The sequence below is a fragment of the Notolepis coatsorum genome, assembly GCF_963971535.1.
Source record: "Notolepis coatsorum genome assembly, chromosome: 16".
Lineage (NCBI taxonomy): Eukaryota > Metazoa > Chordata > Actinopteri > Aulopiformes > Paralepididae > Notolepis > Notolepis coatsorum.
This window is the reverse complement of record NC_140180.1, coordinates 91686219-91711218: the sequence shown is the minus strand read 5'-3', so window position 1 is coordinate 91711218 and position 25000 is coordinate 91686219. Positions and strand designations below refer to the sequence as shown.

General features: G+C 45.4%; 2 protein-coding genes across 2 annotated transcripts in view; both read right to left on the bottom strand.

Annotated features, from left to right (window-relative positions):
* The window catches only part of glra1 (glycine receptor, alpha 1), a gene marked incomplete at both ends in the record, with an annotated part of 232178 nt that extends 208999 nt beyond the window's left edge, over nt 1-23179 (bottom strand). Inside the window, one exon of the mRNA XM_084332128.1 lies at nt 23109-23179. Coding sequence (XP_084188254.1) covers nt 23109-23179 — 71 coding nt within the window. The remainder of the gene's footprint in view (nt 1-23108) is intronic.
* A 1006-nt stretch (nt 23180-24185) lies between these two features.
* The window catches only part of LOC311243056 (kelch-like protein 10), a gene marked incomplete at both ends in the record, with an annotated part of 61029 nt that continues 60214 nt past the window's right edge, over nt 24186-25000 (bottom strand). The window contains one exon of the mRNA XM_084332127.1: nt 24186-24221. Coding sequence (XP_084188253.1) covers nt 24186-24221 — 36 coding nt within the window. The remainder of the gene's footprint in view (nt 24222-25000) is intronic.

Below are 25000 nucleotides of genomic sequence, written 5' to 3'. Positions count from 1 at the left end.
AGTATGCTTGAGTCTAGGGTCTACCTCTTATAGCATGACTTCTAGTATGCGTGTGGCTATGGACTGTAGTATGACACTGAAGTGTCATCAAATGACTGGAGTTTTTGTACCAGAGTTGGTCACTGAAAATCAATCAGTGACAGACTTTGTGGGCTCATATATTTTTTGTTTGAGCTATTAAATCTAAATGAGTTTTAATTAAATGTAGGGCTTACAGCTCTGAATATATCCCAGGAAATATCCCTGTAAAATCACCATGGTTACTGTCATAGTGTCCTCATATCCCAGTCAAATCACCATGGTTACTGTCATAGTGTCCTCATATCCCAGTTAAATCACCATGGTTACTGTCATAGTATCCTCATATCCCAGTTAAATCACCATGGTTACTGTCATAGTGTCCTCATATCCCAGTTAAATCACCATGGTTACTGTCATAGTGTCCTCATATCCCAGTTAAATCACCATGGTTACTGTCATAGTATCCTCATATCCCAGTTAAATCACCATGGTTACTGTCATAGTGTCCTCATATCCCAGTTAAATCACCATGGTTACTGTCATAGTGTCCTCATATCACAGTCAAATCACCATGGTTACTGTCATACAGTGTCATAGTGTCCTCATATCCCAGTTAAATCACCATGGTTACTGTCATAGTATCCTCATATCCCAGTTAAATCACCATGGTTACTGTCATAGTGTCCTCATATCCCAGTTAAATCACCATGGTTACTGTCATAGTGTCCTCATATCCCAGTTAAATCACCATGGTTACTGTCATAGTGTCCTCATATCCCAGTTAAATCACCATGGTTACTGTCATAGTGTCCTCATATCTCAGTTAAATCACCATGGTTACTGTCATAGTGTCCTCATATCTCAGTTAAATCACCATGGTTACTGTCATAGTGTCCTCATATCCCAGTTAAATCACCATGGTTACTGTCATAGTGTCCTCATATCCCAGTTAAATCACCATGGTTACTGTCATAGTGTCCTCATATCCCAGTTAAATCACCATAGTGTCCTGGGAGTTGTTCCACTATTCACTGTCTATGGAGCAGCTCCAGGATTTTTACTAGTCAAATGTCAATTATTATTGATATGAGAACTTGATTCATGATTTTGGAAAAATGTGCCTACAATACAAGCCAACAAATGTGTGTTAAAAAGCACAGCCCAGTGTTCTAATTCCAATTGTCCTAACCATAAATAGCTAATACAACAGACAATGAGCGTGTTAATTATAAGCATTTTACGCCTGCTTCAATGTGGTAATGTAAATTGTATCGTTAATATTCCAATTCCATTAATCCCAGCCTATTTATATTTGAATGGTATTCTCAGAGACAATAATACAGCTACTATATATGATCTGGTGCAGTGTGGCTTGTAGATAGAAAGAAAGTATGCTTTTTTTTTTACATTTTCTACACCCAGCATAACTCACGCTTAGTGTTTACTAACATTCCACGTTAGCAAAGCTTTTGCTGCTAGAGATTGCAGTAAGAATTGCAGGTGTAGCTGCAGTCAACCCGATCTCACACCCATGTGTGAAATACACACGCTGACGCTGGGCCACTACATGATAGTGTGTCATTGTTAGTTGCGTGAAAAGAACACGCAGGTAAATTCATGACTAGGGTTTGAACCAACTGCTGTAGGTACAGTAAGTGCATTGACGACTACAACACCAACTCATGTCATGGCTAACATCAGGGTTAATTTGAAGGTTCAATTAGTGGTTAGTGGTTAGAATATAAAGTCTGATTTGAATAGGGGTTAGAGATAAGGTCAAGGTTATTTTTCATGTTCAATGAATGGTTATGGTTAGTTTAAGGTAACAGTGTGGTTATGGTTATGGTTAGTTTAAGGTAACAGTGTGGTTATATATCGTATTTGCTTCGCGTCCCACTCTGAGCCTTATGAGATATCCCTTATCTCCTATGATACCTATTGTATCTCCCACGAACAAAAACACATGCACCCCACCTGTATGGGGCCCCGCCCCCATGGTGGCACCGCCCATATAGCAGTGACTCTAGTCACCAAACACCCTTCCTCTATTTTCGTCCCAGCGTAATGGATGTGTGCACCATACGATAACTAGCAGGATGAAAAGATCAGAGTCATAATGTTTGAAAGCTTACCGGAGGTTGCTGGCCCCTGGCATCTTCGACGCATGTTTTCGGCGACACAACGGGCCTATGTTGATGTTCCTCGTTTGATGACAGCACATCGAGGTTCAGCTGTACAAGACTGGCTGTCGGGCCAGCTTGTACTCAGGTAGGCCCTGTGTCTTCAGGCATGGGTATTAGTGTTAGTAATGCTGGTTTGTTTTGTTACACAACCATGTTGTGTGTTGGCGCCGGGGGCAGGATGGTTTGGTGAACGTTCACTGCAGGGAACGGTTTCCAAACTGTCTTGGGCGTGCTACTAAAACATCTAATGCTATGCTACATGCTATCGCTAATGCCGCACGCTATTACTACTGCTAATTGCTACGCTGTTCTAATGTCTCCGCCGTGAGATGTTGTCACTCTCCCTCCTCTTGCCCGGTTCATCAATGAAGGTCAGTAGGTAGCTGTTGTGGTTTTTTTTGCTGAGTCCTATTTACCTTTTTTCGGGTAAATGGGTTGACAACAGGGTAGGCCGTGGCTAGGTTGCCTAGCCAGGTATGTTACCTTGTGTTCCGGCGGGGTTTGTTGAACGGTGTTCCCATCTGGGTTGGCGTCGGGTAGTGGGGCTATGGGTCCAGCCGACATGGTAAACATGTTGCGTGTCTGTGCGCAGGCAATTGTTGTTCTGGGTCCCACATCGCCGCTCGCTAGGCTAGTAGTATAAGGGCAGGGCCGCTTGGGAGAAATGTGAGGCCCTGTGCGTTTTTAGACGCGAGGCCCCCCAACCCCTGAGGCGGCCCTGTGTAGTGGGCTATTGTTTCGTTTTGTCACTCTGCTATGAGAAGGTCTGTCTTGCTACAGTTTTCTCTCCTCTCAACCATTCATACTGACGGTCAATCGGTGTACTGGGGGAGTAGTGCGGGGGGGGGCTTTGTTTACCTTTTTGGTAAATGGGCTAAACTAGGGCTGGTGTCCTGTTGTGAATGTGTTGAATGAAGGCGGGACTAGTTCGCTCTGGTCCGTCTCCCCTTAACTTTGTGTGTATGGGTTTGCTCTTTCTACAGTATTTTGTGGTTTAGCTCTTTTATTCATTTAACCTTTTCATGGTGCACACCACAGTGGAGGTTGCTGTTTGCAATCACCACTGGTGCTCCGTGTTAACATCAGTCCTTTGTTTTTGATATATTGAAACAATGCCCCGCCCGGCCGACACCGTGGGTGGGTCGGCCTGGCGAGTGGCTGGTGGGCTGTTAAGGCTTGTACCGCCACGGTATGGAATTGGCAACGATTAGAACTGTGTTCGAATTGCTGTTTTTTTCGATTAAAAAAATGGTGTCTGGTGGAGGGGCCTTGAGGGCCAGCCGACGTCGACACATTGCGCGAGGTTGTTGACGTTATTAGCTTTGACCCAGCCGCAAGCTATAACCGCTCAGGGTTCCCCTCTCCGCAGGGGTTTTTGGTCTTCTGCTGGAGCGCGGGCGGTATTGTCCTAGGCCCTACACCGCCTCACACCGCGCAGCCAGAAGAAGAGAGAGCACGGCCTCGTCAGCGGCGATGACGAGGCCCTCGACAGGCGGCCATGTTTTCCCCCACCAGAGGTATCCTGGGCGTTGATTCGACAGGTGTCCACAAGGCCGACAGCCTTGGCGGCCGAGGGATCGGCCATGTAGGATGGGTTCGGCTTGAACAAACAAGCCATCACCGTCCTGCCGCGAGCAGCCCGCTCTCCGATCACTCCCTTCCTCAACACCAGCGGAAGAAGTGGGCTCTGATTGTTTCCTTTGGCTGCGGGCCGCGTGCCTTTGTTGATGCGCGGGCGGCCCCCCTTTTCGCTTCTCATGGGGACAGGGGCTGACACCCAGTTGATGGCTGAGCCTGGGTCTGTCCGTGAGAATGTTGTGCTGTCAAGCGGCTCCCACACCTTGAACTGTGTTGGTTGAGCCTGGTGTTACGTCTGTCAACTTAAGTGTTGTCAGCAGGGGGGCTCGAAACCTTTTGAGGCACACAGTGCGGGCTTCCACGGCCTCGCCTTCGCCAGGCCAGGTATCATGTTGGTGCCTCCCACTCCTGAAATATTGGCAAGTGGTCGCAGCTCACATGATTTGGGGTGGTAGTAATATCACTGCAGGGCTACGGTGTGTAGGAACCCATGGGGGCCTTACACCTTGCATGTCCGGCTGCAGAACAACTCCTTCAGCATGTTCTGGAGGGGTGTTCAGTGGGGGGGCTTTTTTCATCGGAAGCCCCCCGTATCAGACCGGCCCTTTTCTGTCGGGGTTCCCCCTTGGGTGCGATTACCTCGTGGGTGGTGTCAGGGTCAGGTGTTCCGACACGGAACGCGCTCCTCGCACGGTTCCAGGGTTGACTACGCACAGCGGGGGGACCGGGCCAACTATCTACAGTTCCTGGCGGACCTGCGCCACGTGACGGCGGGTGCGTTGGGAGTGTCGTCACATATGACTACGGCAGTACCATATGTCGAGGTGGATGGAGAGAACGCTGAGGCGGGGACTTGTGTTTACACAACCCCACCCGTTTTCAGGTTTGGTACAGACCCTATTGTCAGGGTCTCCAGCAGTGACAGCTCTGGTCAACGAGATCCAATCTCTGTGGACGAAGCAAGCCATCGTCGTGGCGTTCTCCTCCCGGTGTTCTCTGCCCGAGAAGTCGGGAGGGAGGGGTGTAAGACCCAGGCTGGACCTGTCCCATGGGAAGGTTCAGCATTTTTTGGATCGTCTCAGGTGGGGGTCTGGTTCTCCTCCATAGACCTGTAGGATGCGTATGCGCATCCCCGATCTTCCATCCTCCCTCGCTGGTAACGCGTCGGGCCAACGCAGTAGGGGGCAGCTGGCAAACCATGCTGCCCGGTCTGCGCTACGTTCAATGTGTTGGTGTTGAAAGCGGTCCTTCTGGTCCGCAAATGGTGTTGATCAGGACGGACGATACGACGTCAGTGTCGTGTATCGACAGACAGGGAGGAGTACGCTCCCCCTGTCTGCACCAGGCGGCGGGCGGCTGGCTATGGGCGTCCTCCATCTGCGCGGCCTGAGGGCTCCCCACATCCCCGGCAGGGAGAATGTGGGTGCAGAGGTACTGTCGCGGGGCGGTCCTCATCCTGACGGGTGAGGATTACGTCTGGACATGGCCAGGCAGGTCTGGGACCGATGCCGTGCCGCCAGGGATTCTTCCCCATACATCTGTTAGGTCAGTTGTTGGGACGGGTACGTAGAGGGGCGCAGGTTCTTGATCCTGATGGTGTTACCATCTGGAATGCGCATGCTCCCTCCACTGTCGCGCTTACGCGGGCAGATGACGTATGTTCCAAGTGTGGTGTAAGGCGGGGGGCCGGGACTCAGTCTCCTGCCCCCTGGATGCTGTCCTTAGTTACCTCCAGTCTCTCCTTGATAGACTGTCGGCTTCGACGGTGAGGGTATATGCAGCGGCTATATCCTCCTATCATGAGGGGTTTGAGGGGATGTCTTGTTCAGCCACCCTCTTGTGAAGCGTTTCCTGCTTGGCGCTCGACGCGTTAAGCCGGTGCAACGCTCCTTGGCTCCGACTTGGGATCTTCAATTGGTCCTCGGTCGGTTGTCCTTGGCCCCGTTTGAGTCGCTCGAGCAGGCGCCGTTGGGACAGCTGTCCTTCAAGACCGCGTTCCTACTGGCTGTCACTTCCGCTAAACGCGTAGGTGAGCTCTGTGCTCTCTCGGTACGTCCAGAGTGCCTGTCTTTTCGGACCGATTGCGGTGTCACTCTGCGACCTAATCCTGCTTTCGTGCCTAAGAATATCCGGAGTTCCTTCCGCTCCCGGGATATTGTGGTTCAGGCGTTTCGTCCTCCTCCTCACACTAGACCTGTCATGTCCAGTCCATGCTTGGGGATTTACCTCAGCCGTACTCAGGACTTCAGGGTTACCGACCAGCTTTGTCTGTTACGGTGGGGCTCGTGCTGGTAAGGCACTGTCGGAGCAGCGCCTGTCCCATTGGTTGTGCGAGGGCATTACCCTCTGCTACACGTTGGCTGGGCAGGATCCCCCTGGGGGCGTCAGGGCGCACTCCACTCGTGGGGTGGCTGCCTCTACCGCTCTCCTGGGTGGGGCCTCAGTGGAGGACATCTGTGCTGCAGCTTCATGGTCCTCCCCGGGCCCCTTTGTAAGGTTTTACCTCATGGACATGACCGGGGGTTCTGTCTCCCAGGCGGTTCTGGGGTCTGTGGCCTTTCCTGCTTCCCGTCCTTTGGTCGGGTAGCAGGAGTGTATGGGTATGGGCCACAGTGTGTTGGGTCACACGTGGTTCCGCCTGTACGGTGTGTTCCAGGGGTTCTAGTTCCCTCTTGTTCGCATTCAGGTGGAGTTGACTGCGCCCCCCCTTCGTTAGGAAGGATGGGGTGACAGGGCTCCCCGCACCCCTTGATGTGGGCTTACGGGTCCTCAGGGGGTACATTTGTCGGGCCTCGCGTCCGCTCTTCCCCATTATCTCATAAGGCTCAGAGCGGGACGCGAAGCAAATACGATATATAACGATAGGTATGTAGATAACCTAGTTATATTAGTATTGGCTGAGCGTCCCGCTCTGCGCGGTCCTGAGTTCCCTCTTGAGGGATCTTTTCCTGGTACGGGTTTTGGCGAGGAAGGGTGTTTGGTGACTAGAGTCACTGCTATATGGGCGGTGCCACCATGGGGGCGGGGCCCCATACAGGTGGGGTGCATGTGTTTTTGTTCGTGGGAGATACAATAGGTATCATAGGAGATAAGGGATATCTCATAAGGCTCAGAGCGGGACGCTCAGCCAATACTAATATAACTTATAACTAATCGTTATGGTTGGGGTTATGGATCTGGGGAGGCTGTCAAGCACCTGTCAAACACCATCATCAGTCCTTGTGTCAAGAGCCCAGCTTGTAAATTTGCCCAATAACATATTTATGTTTTCAGTGGTGGGGCTACACCACCCTTTTTATTTATGCTTGGATTGAGGATTGTTCAGCTGTGCCTATCCAAAGATAGAGCAGGACAGTATACAGAATATGAAGGAATGGATCTACGCAAAGATATGGCATTTTACTATACCGTCGTTCATGCCACCTCATATTGTGAACATGATACAACATACATTACTGTGTATTTTTAAGTTAATCACAACATTTTTCCTTGCGACAGGATTAAAAAAAATAAAAAAGCACAGTGAAATAGCACAATTGTATTATAAGATAAAAAGGATGTCAATACCATCAAAACTAACAAAAATATTGTGATATGATATTTTGGACATATTGCTCCAGGCCTATCCTGGGGTCATTTGTACAATAAACAACCTTGCCTTGAATACATAGGCTATATCGTGAGGTTATTCTATAACCCTAGTTATATGAGTATAGCGAGCGCTCTGCTCTTAGTGGAACTATCCCTTTATCCAATCTAATAATGAATAATTTTCTCCACATGCACACACCCATCCACCTGGCCACACCCACATCCGCTCCTCTACATAAGCGGGGTCGTGGCCACACCATCAGCTCCTTCCCAAGTCTTTCACCACCGAAGGCGAAGACCACGGGGTCCTCAGTGAGTCAGAGCAGAGCGCTCGCTATTAGGCTTGGGCGGTATGACGGTATTACGGTATACCAGGGTATTTAGAAATCCAGACGGTATTGAAAATCAATACCGTCGTCAAAATCACAGATGCGTTTCAGTTTATATTACACTGAAACAGAGTTTTGACTGGTTCGTTGTAGTGCACACACGCGCCAGCAGAGGGCGAGACCAGTCCTCACTAGTGGAGCGAGCCGCAGAGCTGGTTGTCTACACACAGGAGGAGGAGGAGGAGCGGAACCCCGCTTCAGTGGGGGAAATTAAATGAGACACGCTTACTGTTGCTGGTGCTGCGGGCTAACTGGCTATTCTGAGAGCTAACTGTTGTGTATGTGGAGCGTTGTGGTAACGAGAGTGTGTGTTGTTGTTGTGCACTGGTGGAGCAAGCAAATAAACGGTAAAACGTTACGTCGCAGTCCGGTGAGTTTTTTAATACACAATACTAACGTTACTAGTACTAGGGTGCTGTGGGCTCCCGGCTACCATTCTGAGGGCTAACGATAGTAGCACTCTGAGGATGCGGGCTAACTGGCCATCTCCGTGATTTGTTTACTTGGTAACACGGGTTGCTAGAGCTGCCGCGATTACCGCATTACCGCGGTATCGCTGTTACATCACGGCCACCGCAGAGTAGGCTGAATACCGCGTCACCGCTGTTTTTTATAATAATAATAATAATAAATTACCCTCCTCTCGTTGGGCTTGCGGCTCTGCAGATATACCCTACTTCTCTATCGAGGTTCCAAGCGACCCTATTGGGTACCAGAAAAGTCACGTGAAACATTGCAGACCACTGATTGGTCAGAAGAGAGACGCGTCACACGTTTTTTACGTCCTGAATGTCAGCTCATCACAACACGGCTAATAACGTTAGCTTTAACTCTCCGCCGGAGTGGACTACCATCGCTCTTCAGGAGTACTAAACGAGACATAATGATTTTACTGTCTGCAACGAATGTTATAATAAAAGCCCTTCGTTCTATACACTTGTCTGATTGAAAACTTTATTAACAGACCGCAGAATGGGACAACTCAGCACGCTCTGAGCAAAGAAAGGAACTGAGATATGAATAGAGTATTGCTTGCCTTGCTATCGTCCGGTAAATACGCTGATGTTATTGAACGTATAACTATATAATGTTAATGCCACAAAACGAATGCCTTTATTATAAAGTAGTAACTTTATAGTAATAATAATAAGAAAGGGTCGGGGGGGTAACCAGCCCTGCCCGCGACACCGAGTGAACTGCGCACGACCACAGGGGAAACTTCAAATCCGTGTTTCACTTTCAATAACTAATGTGTGCTTGCCGAATCCCAAACAATATTCATGCTGCAAAGTCATCCTCTAAAGATAGACATTTAGACTAGAGGCAGGCTATATGCTATAAAGAGTAGACTACTACTAAAAAAAAATGCATTCAAACTTTTTTTTTTTAATTTTTTGTGTGCGTGCGGTAATAACCGCGCGGTAGGAAATATTTTGCAAATTTGTGCGGTAAGGAAAACAGCAATACCGCGGCAGCTCTACGGGTTGCCATCACAGGGTCGAAGGTCAAGCACCCAACCCCGTGGCAAGGCCGTAGCAGCGGTGCGCGGAGGAGGTCCCAGCCCTAGGACAACCTGAGGGCCAGGACCCCCCGAAAAAAGGGGCCTGGTGAGGCCAACGAGGCTGCAGCATCGGGGCCCCACCAGACGGTCACTGGTGACATCACCCCCCACATCGCCAGCATATCGGGCAGGGCCTAAACAAGAGCAGACCCTTCCCCCCTGGCACGCCACACTGAAGCACTCTAGCTTACTGCACCTGGTATTCCCAGGGGGTCTCCCATCCAAGAACTAACCAAGAAACTGCCTCTCTCTAAGCAAGAGCACAACCCCAGCAGTAGCTGAGGGATTACACCGTATCCCCAAAAATATAGTGAATCAACACACATTTTGTAAACAAAATCATATTTGAGGGGGGGGGGGGGGGGCAACCCGGGGGATAATTTTACCCACCCCCTCACCACCTCACCCCTGATACGACGCCAAAAGAAAAAACAGAGCCGTGATACCAGGCGCATGGCGCAGGCCCGACGCCATCTTCTGGCAGAGATGACGTCGTAGTCAGAGTGCCAGGGCCTGCTATCCTCACGGCTAGCGCCAATGGTTGTAGCATAAGCTAACAGCTAACTCCAGGCTAACTGATAGCATCGAGCTAACGTTTCTAGCCGAGCGTAGCCGCCAGCTAACGCAGTGGCAAGCTAAGCGGCTACTACTGAAGCTGTACAACATGAGAATAGCGATACAGGCCACACTACAGACAGCCGCTGTCTTTTCCTCTTTTATCCAAAAGAAAAAAGAGGAAAAAGGCAACACACGTCCCTCTCACAGAACGGTGTTTACCAGCAGCGGCAGCGGCAGCAAGCCCCGTTGCTTCGTGCCGGGTGTTTTCATTTTGAAAAACGGGGCCAGCGCGGTGGCAGAGGGTATCCGTTTTTCAGAGACCCGGGGAATTGAACCGCAGACTTGAAATCACGGCCCCAGGAAAACAAAGCTACGACTTCACTGAGGAGGAGTCTATGTTATCGTGGGGCATCAGACTAGAATCCCCTCCACGCCGCTATGAGGGCAACAAGGGATTCTAGCCTGGAGCCGACTTTACGCAAGCTGTACAGTTGTCCCCCCACAACTGACACACCTGAAGCTTGCGTCGCAAAAACATCACCCGCCCAGAGAGGCCGTCAGCCCTCACACAGCTGACCGCCTCCCGAAGCATAGTATCCAGCTGCAGAGTCGGAGACAATGCCGGCAAGGATTGCTCAGCGACGTGCGCCCCTAATGCGAAGCGCCGGTGGAGGTCAGAATGATCATCAATACACGACAATATGATAATTATCTGTAACACTTTGTTTTTAAGTGGAAATACACGACAATACGATCCTTATCTTTAACACTTTGTTTTTAAGTGGAAATACACAACAATACGATAATTATCTGTAACGCTTTATTCTTAAGGGAAACATCTAAGAAATAATGAGGAAATATATGGTAACAAAGTGTAGGAACAAATATAATTTAAACTGACATTCAACTTTTTGAATTAGAGGTACAAAAGGAGATTGAAATGGTTATTTGAGAGTCAAATGGACCAGTAGTTCTTTACTGAATGTGTCTTTGGGAAGTGAAGTGAAGTATAGAAGTCATCCTGGAAGGATTTCCCTGCACTGAGCCATCAGGTATGAGTCCTCATTAGTTCATATTGGTAGGTGCTTAATCATTATTATTACATGATTATAGTTCCTCATTAGTTCCTAGGTACTTAATCATAAAGTAAAGTGTTACCACAATTGTTTTTGAGGTATTGTACTGGTGTAACAGTTCAAATTGCTGTTAGGTATATAGTACAGTAGGTAGTTAGGTTTATAGTACAGTAGTGTAGTGTTATGTTTATAGTACAGTAGTGTTAGGTTTATAGTACAGTAGGTAGTGTTAGGTTTATAGTACAGTAGGTAGTGTTATGTTTATAGTACAGTAGTGTAGTGTTAGGTTTATAGTACAGTAGTGTTAGGTTTATAGTACAGTAGGTAGTGTTAGGTTTATAGTACAGTAGGTAGTTAGGTTTATAGTACAGTAGATAGTGTTATGTTTATAGTACAGTAGGTAGTGTTAGGTTTATAGTACAGTAGTGTTACGTTTATAGTACAGTAGGTAGTGTTAGGTTTATAGTACAGTAGTGTCAGGTTTATAGTACAGTAGGTAGTGTTAGGTTTATAGTACAGTAGTGTTACGTTTATAGTACAGTAGGTAGTGTTAGGTTTATAGTACGGTAGGTAGTGTTAGGTTTATAGTACAGTAGTGTTACATTTATAGTACAGTAGGCAGTTAGGTTTATAGTACAGTAGGTAGTGTTAGGTTTATAGTACAGTAGGTAGTGTTAGGTTTATAGTACAGTAGGTAGTGTTAGGTTTATAGTACAGTAGGTAGTGTTAGGTTTATAGTACAGTATGTAGTGTTAGGTTTATAGTACAGTAGGTAGTGTTAGGTTTATCGTACAGTAGGTAGTGTTATGTTTATAGTACAGTATGTAGTGTTAGGTTTATAGTACAGTAGGTAGTGTTAGGTTTATAGTACAGTAGGTAGTGTTAGGTTTATAGTACAGTAGGTAGTTAGGTTTATAGTACAGTAGGTAGTGTTATGTTTATAGTACAGTAGTGTTAGGTTTATAGTACAGTAGGTAGTGTTAGGTTTATAGTACAGTAGTGTTAGGTTTATAGTACAGTAGGTAGTGTTAGGTTTATAGTACAGTCGTGTTAGGTTTATAGTACAGTAGGTAGTGTTAGGTTTATAGTACAGTAGGTAGTGTTATGTTTATAGTACAGTAGATAGTGTTAGGTTTATAGTACAGTAGTGTTATGTTTATAGTACAGTAGATATTGTTATGTTTATAGTACAGTAGTGTTATGTTTATAGTACAGTATGTTAGGTTTATAGTACAGTAGTGTTAGGTTTATAGTACAGTAGGTAGTGTTAGGTTTATAGTACAGTAGTGTTAGGTTTATAGTACAGTAGGTAGTTAGGTTTATAGTACAGTCGTGTTAGGTTTATAGTACAGTAGGTAGTGTTAGGTTTATAGTACAGTAGTGTTACGTTTATAGTACAGTAGGTAGTGTTAGGTTTATAGTACAGTAGGTAGTGTTAGGTTTATAGTAGAGTAGTGTTAGGTTTATAGTACAGTATGTAGTTAGGTTTATAGTACAGTAGTGTTAGGTTTATAGTACAGTAGGTAGTGTTAGGTTTATAGTAGAGTTAGGTTTATATAGACACTGAATGGCGCTGCAACGTCCGGCTGCCTTTCTGTTCGCTCCGTCGAGACTGTGCTTACTTTTGTTAATATTTATAGTTTTAAGAGTTTTGTCTGTACCAACAGTAGGTGCATTTAATGTGTATGACCGTCAGTCACTTATAGACATCGGATTACGGGAAACTTACCGATTGGATTACTCACTGGACCAGCTTTCCGAACCGCAACAATGGCCTGAGGAGATTCTCCGGAGAATGGGACCAGATCCTTTGTTCCTTGATCCCAGGAACAAAGGAACCAGACGGCGTGGGAAGAGAGCTGGGATCCGTAACAGGCTGAGATCCAGACGCCACCGAACGCCATTGCCCAGTATATTGCTAGCCAATGTACAATCAATTGACAATAAACTGGATGACATCCGAGCAAGGATTCAATACAAAAGAGACGTCAGAGACTGCAACGTTCTCTGCTTCACCGAAGCGTGGCTCACGCCGGACGTTCCAGACCACGCTATCCAACCAGCCGAACACTTCTTTATCCACCGCAAGGATCGTACAGCAGAGTCCGGTAAACAACGTGGAGGAGGTATTGCCTTCATGTTTAACAACAATTGGAGCGATCCAACTAACGTGAAGGAATTATCCAACCACTGCTGCCCAGACCTGGAATATATAACCATCAAGTGTCGTCCTTTCTTCCTCCCGAGGGAGTTAACGGCGATCATCCTTGTAGGAGTGTATATTCCACCGCAAGCCAGTAACAATGTCGCGCTCTCCAGACTCCACGACGAGGTAAATAGAATACAAGCGTCGAACGTTAACGCCGCCATTTTAGTGCTGGGTGATTTCAATAGCGCCAATCTGAGAAAGGTATTGCCTGACTTCTATCAGCATGTGACTTGCAACACCAGAGGCGGTAACATCCTAGATCACTGTTACACGCAATTTAAAGGTGGCTACAAGGCTCATTCTGATAGTGGCTTTGGTAAATCAGATCACGCGTCCATCTTTCTTTCACCAATGTACAAACAGAGAATCAAAAGTACTCCTGTAGTCTCGCGAGAGGTGCAGAAATGGGATTTGACGTCAGAGGAGACGCTCCAGTCTGCGTTTGACTGCACAGACTGGAATGTGTTCCGCGACACAGATAACATTAATGTCTACACGGAGACAGTGCTGGACTATGTTTGTACTTTGGTGGAAGAAACAATCCCCACTACCAAAATGAGAGTTTACCCAAATCAAAAACCCTGGGTAGACAAATCCGTCCGTGAAGCTCTGAGAGAGCGCACCAAAGCATACAACGACGGCCTAGTGGCAGGCAACATGAATGACCACAAGGTGGCGCGATACAATGTAAGGAGGACAGTGTCAGAGGCCAAACGGCGCTACAGGGATAAAATTGAACTCCAGTTTGAACAAGCTGACTCTAGAGCTATGTGGCAGGGGCTCAAAACGATGACAGACTACAAAGGCGCCTCCCTCAAACTGAACAGTGACATCTCCTTAGCAAATGACCTCAATACCTTCTATGCGAGGTTTGATGCTGGTAACAACAACACCAGCTCACAAGCCACGGCAATGGGGGGGGGGGGGGTCGGCTGCTGATGGAGGCGCAGTGTTCAGGGTAACAGAGCATGAGGTGAGGCGGACCTTTAAAAAAGTGAATATCAGGAAGGCAGCAGGTCCGGACGGCATCCCCGGCCGCGTCCTAAAAGTCTGTGCCGACCAACTGGCCCCAGTATTCACTGACATATTTAACCTGTCCTTAGAACAGGCTGTCATCCCCACCTGCCTGAAGAAGTCCACTATTATCCCTGTACCCAAAAAATCCAAGCCTGCTTGCCTCAACGACTACCGCCCTGTAGCTCTCACCTCCATAGCCATGAAGTGCTTTGAGAAGCTAGTAAAGGGCTACATCTGCTCCTCCCTCCCCATCAACATGGACCCCCTGCAATTTGCATACCGCCCCAACAGGTCCACGGAGGACGCCATAGCCCATGTGCTGCACACAGCAGCATCACACCTGGACAAGAGGCAGGGGAACTATGTGAGAATGCTATTCATCGACTACAGCTCGGCATTCAATACCATAGTCCCCTCCATACTCATAGCCAAGCTCAGGGACCTGGGCTTGAACTATGACCTCTGCCAGTGGGTCTTGGACTTCCTGACTGGCAGACCCCAGGTGGTGAGAGCAGGCAACTGCACCTCCTCATCCATCACCCTCAACATAGGGGCCCCCCAGGGCTGTGTTCTGAGTCCCCTCCTCTACTCCCTGTACACACACGACTGTGTGGCTCAGCGGAGTAGCAATACAATCATCAAATTTGCTGACGACACAGTGGTGGTGGGCCTGATCTCTGCCAACGACGAAAGGGCCTACCTGGAAGAGGTCAAGGTCCTGGCGGGATGGTGCCAGGAAAACAGCCTCTCCCTGAACGTCAGCAAAACAAAGGAGATGATTGTGGACTTCAGGAGGTCGGGGGTCAAGGACTACAGCCCCCTCAGCATCGACGGGGCACCGGTTGAGAGAGTCAACAGCTTTAAGTACCTCGGAGCCTACATATCCGAGGACTTGACATGGACCACACACATTGGCAGTGTTGTGAAGAAGGCACGACAACGCCTCTACTTCCTCAGGCGCCTAAGGAAGTTCCAAGTCAGTCAGAAGATCCTTAAGAACTTCTACTCATGTACAATAGAGAGCATCTTGACCGGCAACATCACCTCCTGGTTTGGGAATAGCACTGCACAAGACCGAAGCAGACTACAAAGAGTGACAAGTTCAGCCGAACGCACAATTGGAGGGGGGCTCCCCACCCTCCAGAACATTTACAACAAGCGTTGCAAGGGCAAGGCTAAGAGAATCATTAAAGACTCCAGTCACCCGAACAACTGCCTCTTTGAACTGCTGCGGTCAGGCAAGCGATACCGGAGTCTCAAGGCGAGCACAGAAAGACTCAGAAGAAGCTTCTATCCCCAGGCCATCAGGCTGCTAAACGAACAATGAACACTACACAACAACAACCACCAAACGCACATAGCACACACATCCACACGCACACACTCACTTTAAACAAACACACTGTAGCACCCACTCCACACACTTTATAGCACACACCCACTTTAAACAAACACACTGTAGCACCCACTCCCCACACTTTATATTTATTGATGAAGGATTGCACTACAACCCGTACACCTTACTGTAAATTGTACCTAAATTGTACCTCATCCCATTTCTGCTTTGCACTATATAGTACTGTACATTAGTACACTGCATAGTATTGTATATTATATGGTAACTCAGAACATTGTACATATGTCTATACCGAACACTGTGACCTCATTTTCTTCTTCTAAATTACATGCTATACTATGTTATTTGATACTATCTATCTTGTCTAGCACAGTCTCTGGAGCGTAACAGTAAGAAGCATTTTGTATGAAAGTATTCTGTACTTCTGTATGACAACTATTAAAGAAACTTGAGAAACTTGAACTAGTACAGTAGTGTTAGGTTTATAGTACAGTAGGTAGTGTTAGGTTTATAGTACAGTAGTGTTAGGTTTATAGTACAGTAGGTAGTGTTAGGTTTATAGTACAGTAGTGTTAAGTTTATAGTACAGTAGGTAGTGTTAGGTTTATAGTACAGTAGGTAGTGTTAGGTTTATAGTACAGTAGGTAGTGTTAGGTTTATAGTACAGTAGGTAGTGTTAGGTTTATAGTACAGTAGTGTTATGTTTATAGTACAGTAGGTAGTGTTAGGTTTATAGTACAGTAGTGTTAGGTTTATAGTACAGTAGGTAGTGTTAGGTTTATAGTACAGTAGGTAGTGTTAGGTTTATAGTACAGTAGGTAGTGTTAGGTTTATAGTACAGTAGTGTTAGGTTTATAGTAGAGTGGGTCGTGTTAGGTTTATAGTACAGTAGTGTTAGGTTTATAGTACAGTAGGTAGTGTTAGGTTTATAGTACAGTAGGTAGTGTTAGGTTTATAGTACAGTATGTAGTGTTATGTTTATAGTACAGTAGGTAGTGTTAGGTTTATAGTACAGTAGTGTTAGGTTTATAGTACAGTAGTGTTAGGTTTATAGTACTGTAGGTAGTGTTAGGTTTATAGTACAGTAGTGTTAGGTTTATAGTACAGTAGGTAGTGTTAGGTTTATAGTACAGTAGGTAGTGTTAGGTTTATAGTACAGTAGTGTTAGGTTTATAGTACAGTAGGTAGTGTTAGGTTTATAGTACAGTAGGTAGTGTTAGGTTTATAGTACAGTAGGTAGTGTTAGGTTTATAGTACAGTAGTGTTAGGTTTATAGTACAGTAGGTAGTGTTAGGTTTATAGTACAGTAGGTAGTGTTAGGTTTATAGTACAGTAGGTAGTGTTAGGTTTATAGTACAGTAGGTAGTGTTAGGTTTATAGTACAGTAGGTAGTGTTAGGTTTATAGTACAGTAGGTAGTGTTAGGTTTATAGTACAATAGGTAGTGTTAGGTTTATAGTACAGTAGTGTTAGGTTTATAGTACAGTAGTGTTAGGTTTATAGTACAGTAGGTAGTGTTAGGTTTATACTACAGTAGTGTTAGGTTTATAGTACAGTAGGTAGTGTTAGGTTTATAGTACTGTAGTGTTAGGTTTATAGTACAGTAGGTAGTGTTAGGTTTATAGTACAGTAGTGTTAGGTTTATAGTACAGTAGGTAGTGTTAGGTTTATAGTACAGTACTGTAGGTAGTGTTAGGTTTATAGTACAGTAGGTAGTGTTAGGTTTATAGTACAGTAGGTAGTGTTAGGTTTATAGTACAGTAGTGTTAGGTTTATAGTACAGTAGTGTTAGGTTTATAGTACAGTAGGTAGTGTTAGGTTTATAGTACAGTAGTGTTAGGTTTATAGTACAGTAGGTAGTGTTAGGTTTATAGTACTGTAGTGTTAGGTTTATAGTACAGTAGGTAGTGTTAGGTTTATAGTACAGTAGGTAGTGTTAGGTTTATAGTACAGTAGTGTTAGGTTTATAGTACAGTAGTGTTAGGTTTATAGTACAGTCGTGTTAGGTTTATAGTACAGTAGGTAGTGTTAGGTTTATAGTACAGTAGTGTTAGGTTTATAGTACAGTAGGTAGTGTTAGGTTTATAGTACTGTAGTGTTAGGTTTATAGTACAGTAGGTAGTGTTAGGTTTATAGTACAGTAGGTAGTGTTAGGTTTATAGTACAGTAGTGTTAGGTTTATAGTACAGTAGTGTTAGGTTTATAGTACAGTAGTGTTAGGTTTATAGTACAGTAGTGTTATGTTTATAGTACAGTAGGTAGTGTTAGGTTTCTAGTACAGTAGGTAGTGTTAGGTTTCTAGTACAGTAGGTAGTGTTAGGTTTATAGTACAGTAGTGTTAGGTTTATAGTACAGTAGGTAGTGTTAGGTTTATAGTACAGTAGGTAGTGTTAGGTTTCTAGTACAGTAGTGTTATGTTTATAGTACAGTAGGTAGTGTTAGGGCTATGGTACAGTAGGTAGGGTTTCTAGTACAGTAGGTCATCAGGGTCACATCCTCTGTACACTTGAAGCCATATATTATCTTTCAGGGTCATCTGCGGACCAAACCACCTCGGCTCGGACACACAGCCACTTCCACACACCATCTATATCTAAATTCATAGGTCTCCAACGTCTCCCTCGATGAATAATAAAAGAAGAGAGAGAAACGAGGAGAGGAGAAGAAATATACAGTGTGTGTGTGTGTGTGTGTGTGTGTGTGTGTGTGTGTGTGTGTGTGTGTGTGTGTGTGTGTGTGTGTGTATGTGTGTGTGTGTGTGTGTGTGTGTGTGTGTGTGAGTATTAAATGTGTGTCCGTCAGGCCGGGGACTGGCCATTGGCAGGCTAATCAATGTTTAGTAATAAGTCTGAATGTGGAATGAGGATGGGGGGGGGGGGGGGGCAGTTCTGGTCTGGACTGGAGTGGGGGGGGGGGGGGGAGATATCAATTAAGGAGGGAACTGCCGAGTCCAGCGTGGGGAGCTGAGACGGCAATATCCTGATTCTACTTCATTAACTAAACAGTGTGCCCTGAATGCAAAGCCACCCCCGCAAGAGCCTATCACCCTCCGACTGCAAAAGGCTGCCTATTCAATAGAAATTAATGGCGGATGTGTGGGGGGTCTGATGGGGGAGGGGGGGGGGGGGGGGGTCGAACAGAAGGTAGAAAAGGCCTTTGATAGTTTCACATAATGGAATACCTGCAAGGCACAGCCAGCCCAGGGAAATAAAATCCGTGCGTGATGCAATAAAATGCAATATGTGCGAGAGAGAGAGAGAGACCCCGCTCAATGAAAATATGAACCGAGACCAGGAGAACACCTTAGATATGTACAAATTGCTCGATACAATAATTTGCATACGGTATGCGGGATGTGTATTCAATGGAAATTACAGCAGCGTTGTGGGGAGGAAAAAAACATCCTATTTGGTATTTTTGAGATAATTGCATTCACTTGACAGGGCTGGGGGCCAGGCCACGCCAGGCTAATGTTGGGTACAATGCACTTCTTCTCCCATCCATGTTGGAAGAGACAACGGTTGCTATGTACTGTTTTGCTGTTGTTCTATGGGAGACGTATCGACAAACAATTTAGTGTAAACAAGTCACAGTGGAACAGTAATATCATGTTTTACATACTCTACTTTACATACTGCACAGGAATTAGGCATTTTCTTTTCAAAAGTGGTTACCAGTGGTTTACAGGCAGCCATGTTGGAGGAAAGCGTTCCAAAACGTATAGAGTCGCACCATCGACCGACGCAAAGGGGAGAAACAAACCCAAACCTATACGGGTGATGTTGATACGACAAGGGAGAGGATTCAAGTACATCTGCCATTGAATAAGACCAACAACATCACAGATTCACACACGGTAAAGGTTAGGGGTGGGGGGGGGAAATCGATACGTAGTAGTATCGCGATACTTTGCATGGCGATACTGTATCGATACAGGGACCCCAAGTATCGATATTTAATTATTCATTAAAACAAATCTTTTTTTTTTTGTATAAGGAAGTTGCATTATTCATTTCAATACCTGTAATAGTACAGTAGTCCACACACACACACATGTGCATTCAGTATCCTGTTCCACCCCAGGTGAAAATTTGCATAAAATGTATACCTAGGTAAATGGAATATTGCTCCACTTCTACAAGGGCTATTTGCATATTCTTGGTATCTAGGAACATCTATGGACCTCAATGAATGTATTCTCAGTGTCAGAAATATTGTGTCTATTACTAGGCTTGCTTAAATTGTGATGAAACAAAGGAAAATATGAATTATGATTTTTCTTTTCATCTTTGACAGTGAATAGAACCATGATAATAATGACCAAAACTTAAAAAACTGCCACTGAGCTCATTCAGTACCCTCTTGAGATCATGTGTACAAAAGATCTAAGGAAATTAATAAAGGGAAGATGATCAAACTGAAGGTTCTGTATATACAGTACTGAATTCTCCCATCCGGACCAATGCAATTTGAAATATTATTATAGAATATAGAATATATGCTTATACATTACCTTATTATAGCCAATTCGCACATTTATATATATACATATAGTATCTTTCAAATGGCCGAGTTCAATTTGGATATAGTATCACCAGGCTTGCATAATAACAGATACTGATATTTACTGTAATCGACTGTACTATTTTATTTCCCCCACAGTATAACCATTTTGTAACTAATTTCAGATCTAATTCTTCCTACATGATAACAATAGTGTGGAGAAACTGACTGCGTTTCAATATTTGTCAAAAACGTTACCTTTTGTAGCTTATTATCGCGAATCATAACAATTATTGATATGATTCATTCAGAACGCTGAACTTTGAACCACCATAGTGGACCACAGGAAGTGTAGAACGGAGAAATTCCAACGCTGAACGATAGCTAGCGATGTCCTCTACAAAATGGCCGCAAACAGATTCCAATTCCCATGGTTCAACATTTCCATTTCCGGTTCCGGGTCAAAAAACGATTGGAAATAGAAAACTTAAAACGATATAAGTCCACTTTTAACCTATTGCTAAACTATTGCCAACCTAATGTTTTACATTCTACATGCATTTGTAACATAGTAGTGATATTAATACTTGAAAACGTTTGATTTTAAAAACGCTAATTTATTGCATCACAAAATATTAATATATGATAATAATGTCAAAAGGGGTCGGTACCGTCCCCGTGGGGTGGAACAGGTTGGAATATGACTGTAATACAAACAGTTCAGTTTGTCAGGTACATGCAACACAGATTACAGTGTTTACATCTGTCTGCTTGAGAAAATACCATGTTCTGCAATAAAAATTATTGAAGTGAGATGAGCAGAGTGAACTTTATTTTATTAGATAAAACATGTTGACTTTACTTTGCAGTTGAAAAAGGTAATAAAAAAATAAATAAAAAAATAAAAAATGTAATATCGCAATACTCAGCGTATCACGATATATTTAGTATCGCGATACTATCATATTGTGAGGTCTCTGGCGATTCCCACCCCTAGTAAAAGTGCACTTCGGAGGATTTCCCACGAGGACTGTGTAGGTCGACCCACACGTGCCATTAAGCATGTATTGTAACAGCTGAGTCTGCACGGTCCTCACTATGGAGATCTTACCGACTGCTTCCTCCATGTTTCCCTGAGGTAGGACAGCAGTGAGTCTGTAGGTGAGACCTTTCTGTGGGGCAATGACACCCAGGCTGTGACGCAGTGGTCAAATGAAGGCTGGTCATCTGTAAATGTCTATTATCATGTTTATATGTTATGTGTTTGACCCCAGGAAGAGCAGCTGATGTTCTGCATCAGCTAATGGGTATCCTAATAAAATCATACAAATCATAAATAAAAAGGTAGGTAAACTATGATCACAGTAACACCAATGTACACAAAATATACTTTTGTTTTGGTATTTCCTAAACACGTCCAACTGATGTTAGGCTACTTAATATAATCAATACTATATGTTTCAATCATAATGATTTATATCACCTTAAAAATGTGGGTAACCTACACTCTATCTCACTGAGTGAAAGACGGGTGAAGCGAGTTCAGACGTTGAAAGGAGATGACATAATAGTTGCCATGAATCCCACAGTTTTGTCACAAGGATGGATTTGTCTAGATGGGCCCAGAATTGCAGAATGACTGGGGACTCTGTGAGACTCTGAAACCCATCTGAATGTAAAATCTCAACATCCCACTATTATGCTATAGGATATCAGCTAGCTAGTAAACAACCAAGTAATTCAACTTGTTTTCTACAATTCGGTAAATAGAATATAGTTCAAAAACATTCACAGCAAACCTGACAATTGATATATAATCTACTGGCACAGCTGAATAGCCTTGCAAGCCAGAAAATAAATATATTGCATTTGTTGCCAATATAACAATAAATTATGTTTTGCTATGAGCAAATAATGCAAGACTTCTTTTCTGGCTTCCGAGACTAACAGGTTGAGCCAATGTTAGTCAATGTTAATATACTATAGCAACTGGACACACTGGCCCCATGGATTTGTTTACAACCTCCCTCTATATAAGCTTCTTCTATACTTGACATCTCCTGTCAACAGTGTTTCTAGGCTGGGTTCACCCCCTGCTAGGTAGGCATCTGCTTTAGGCAAGTGAAATGGGCAATATCGAAATGGGTTATTATTGGTCCTAAATCAATATGGCTACTACCGTGGATTTAACCCGCTCAGGTGTAAAAAGATTTCAAAAAACGTTCATCAGAACGTTCAGTTCTCAAAATGGTTATTATGGGAAACATAACTATTGTTTGATGATGATGATTATGGACCTAAAGGCAACTGGAAAGCATTATGTCTATGATGATAAGTGGAACTCAAATGAATGTATTATGATGACAGTAGTGGCGCTTCAAAGGGTCAAGATTCCATCCTGACAGATATGACAAGAAATAGGTCAAAAGCTTTAACCCCCCCCCCCCCCCCCCCCACCAATTTTTTTTGAAACGCTCATTGTCATTGTTATGTTGAGAGTTGCAATGTATGCCCTCTGTAGTCACTTATACAAGCTGAAATAACACCGTGCGTGTGTGTTTTGAGTGAGTGAGTGAGAGAGAGAGGAAGAGAGAGAGAGAGAGAGAGAACACGTACAATGACCTATTCGTGTACTTTTCTTTGACATGCCTGTTGACAAGACAACACTTTGGAGCTAAAGGAATGTCGGACCGACGGAGAGCGGCCGCTAGTGTTCGCTGTTAGCTCCTCTGAAGAAGCACGCCGCCTGGGTATAGCATGCAGCTGGTGGCTTATTGCAACTCACTATGTGCGGGAAGGATTACATAAAATAAAACCAATGGCAACTTTGACAAGCGTGTGGCAATTGGCTGCCATCGCCCCCCCCCCCCCCCCCACATCTCTCTCTCTCTCTCTCTCTCTCCTTCGAGAGTTTCGCCACAGTGCGCGAGGAGGGAGACAGCCGTGCACCATTTTGTGTGCACCCAGACAGAAGCAAAGCAATAAAAATGCTAATCCCCCCCCCCCTCCTCACATCATTATGCCCCCCCCCCACACATGAAGTCCATTCCATGCCACACTGCTTACCTGAAAAACAGTATCGTTTCCCACAAATAGATCCCCAGCGCGTTTATTCGGCACATTTTGGCCAGTCTCATCATGAGCTACCTCCAAATCCTGGAAAGATTCCGGACCTCTCCAAGGTGAGGTACCCAAAAAAAGAAGGGAAGAAAAAAAGAAGAGGCAAAAAAAAGAAAAAGAAAACCTTCTCTTGTTGCTTTTGTTCAAGTCCCAGAGTCACTGGCGGCAGGACGAAACCACAATATCTTCATAACCGCACACGGGGCCACGCAATCATGCTGTCTCGTCTCTCCTCCTCCGACACACGCTCCCCGACACCAGCACCCCAAAAAAGATGTGAGTACTTTTCAGGACCGCGGACAGAGACAGACGCGCACACACACGGCGGCGGCGGCGACTCGCTTGCAGGAATTCCACCCCCCTCTCTCTCTCTCTCCAGGTCGGGGTTTGCTGCTTCAGAGGCTGCTGCTGCCGCTGCTGCTGCTGCTGTGACTTGACAACACACAATTACTACACACAATTCTTCTGACGTATTCTTCTGTGCAATCCATAGCCACGAAAAGGGTTTACTGTCACGGGGAAATAGCACATACTCCTTCAGTAGTAGTAGTAGTAGTGCGCGGGGGGGAGAGGGGAGGGGAGGGGGGGGGAGAAGAGGAGATTTGGCAAAAGATGCTGCGCTGCTGCGTTCTTCTGATGAGAGTCCCGATTCTCAGGAGATTTGAAGTATATACGTGTGTGATAATGTATATATATAGATATTATATATATATATCCCTAGAACGGTCGAATCCCCCTGCAGTTGTCGTTGCACGGAGTATAACAACACAAGTGTTTTTTCTTTTTCACGCTCTCTCTCATATGCATCCCAAAGACAGGCGTGTCGCGCCACACACTGTAGGTACTGCGGTCGGAGCCCCGGCGAGGCTGCTGGTGCTGAGGGCTGATGGGGACCTGCAGGTGGTGCCGGTGGTGATGTGCGTCTCCTCCTCTCCTCCCAGGGGTGAGTGATGCTCACAGCCGCAGCAGCAGCGCACCGCTAGTTCCATTGTCTGCTTATTGGCTTCAAGTTGCGGTTCCTCGCTATTCGCTCTCGTTCATCATCACCGCTTTAGATTCCTGCAGGAACAGAACTGTGGAGGAGCTGGGGGTGAGATTCTCTGGACGCGGCCGGCTCGCCTCTAACATAACAGTGGTGTGATATTAAAGTCCCGCCGGGTGCGCACGCACACACACGCACACACACTCTCTCTCTCTCTCTCTCCCTCACACGCACAGCCTGTACGGTCCCACTGTAATTCTTGCTGCAGTCATTTAGCAAACTCCAAAACGCACCTCACCTATATGAACACACGCCCACATGCCGTTGTCATTGGTCTGCATGTTACTGGGACGGCGAGACGCGCTGCCTCTCTGCGATTGGAGCAGGGAGGTGTCACTTAATTAAGATGCTTTATGTCGCCCCCCCCCCCCCCCCCCCCCCCCGCATATATAGTGTCACTCGGCATGCTGTAAGCAATATCAATCAATAATCGATAATGATTAAATGCCTGGTCTTGTTCGTGTTCTTTTTCTTTTGGCGGATTGGTATTGTCTGCCTCCCTGGAACATAAATGGTCTATAGTCCACGGCATGTTGTTTCGTTTTCTGCAGTGTGTATATCCATCCATTTATGAATTCGAATGAAAGACCATTTTTATGTTCCAGGCGGACAATACCAATCCGCCAAAATAAAAATTATATACTTAATCTTCTACACAAAGCTGCCATTTCCAAGTTGTTGTTTGCTTTAAGCATCCTCTTTCTTTTTGGAATTGCTTTTACATGGCTTAATGAGCTCCATGGCTACAATATGACGGCAAAAGAAAGAAAGAAAGAAAGAAAGAAAGAAAGAAACA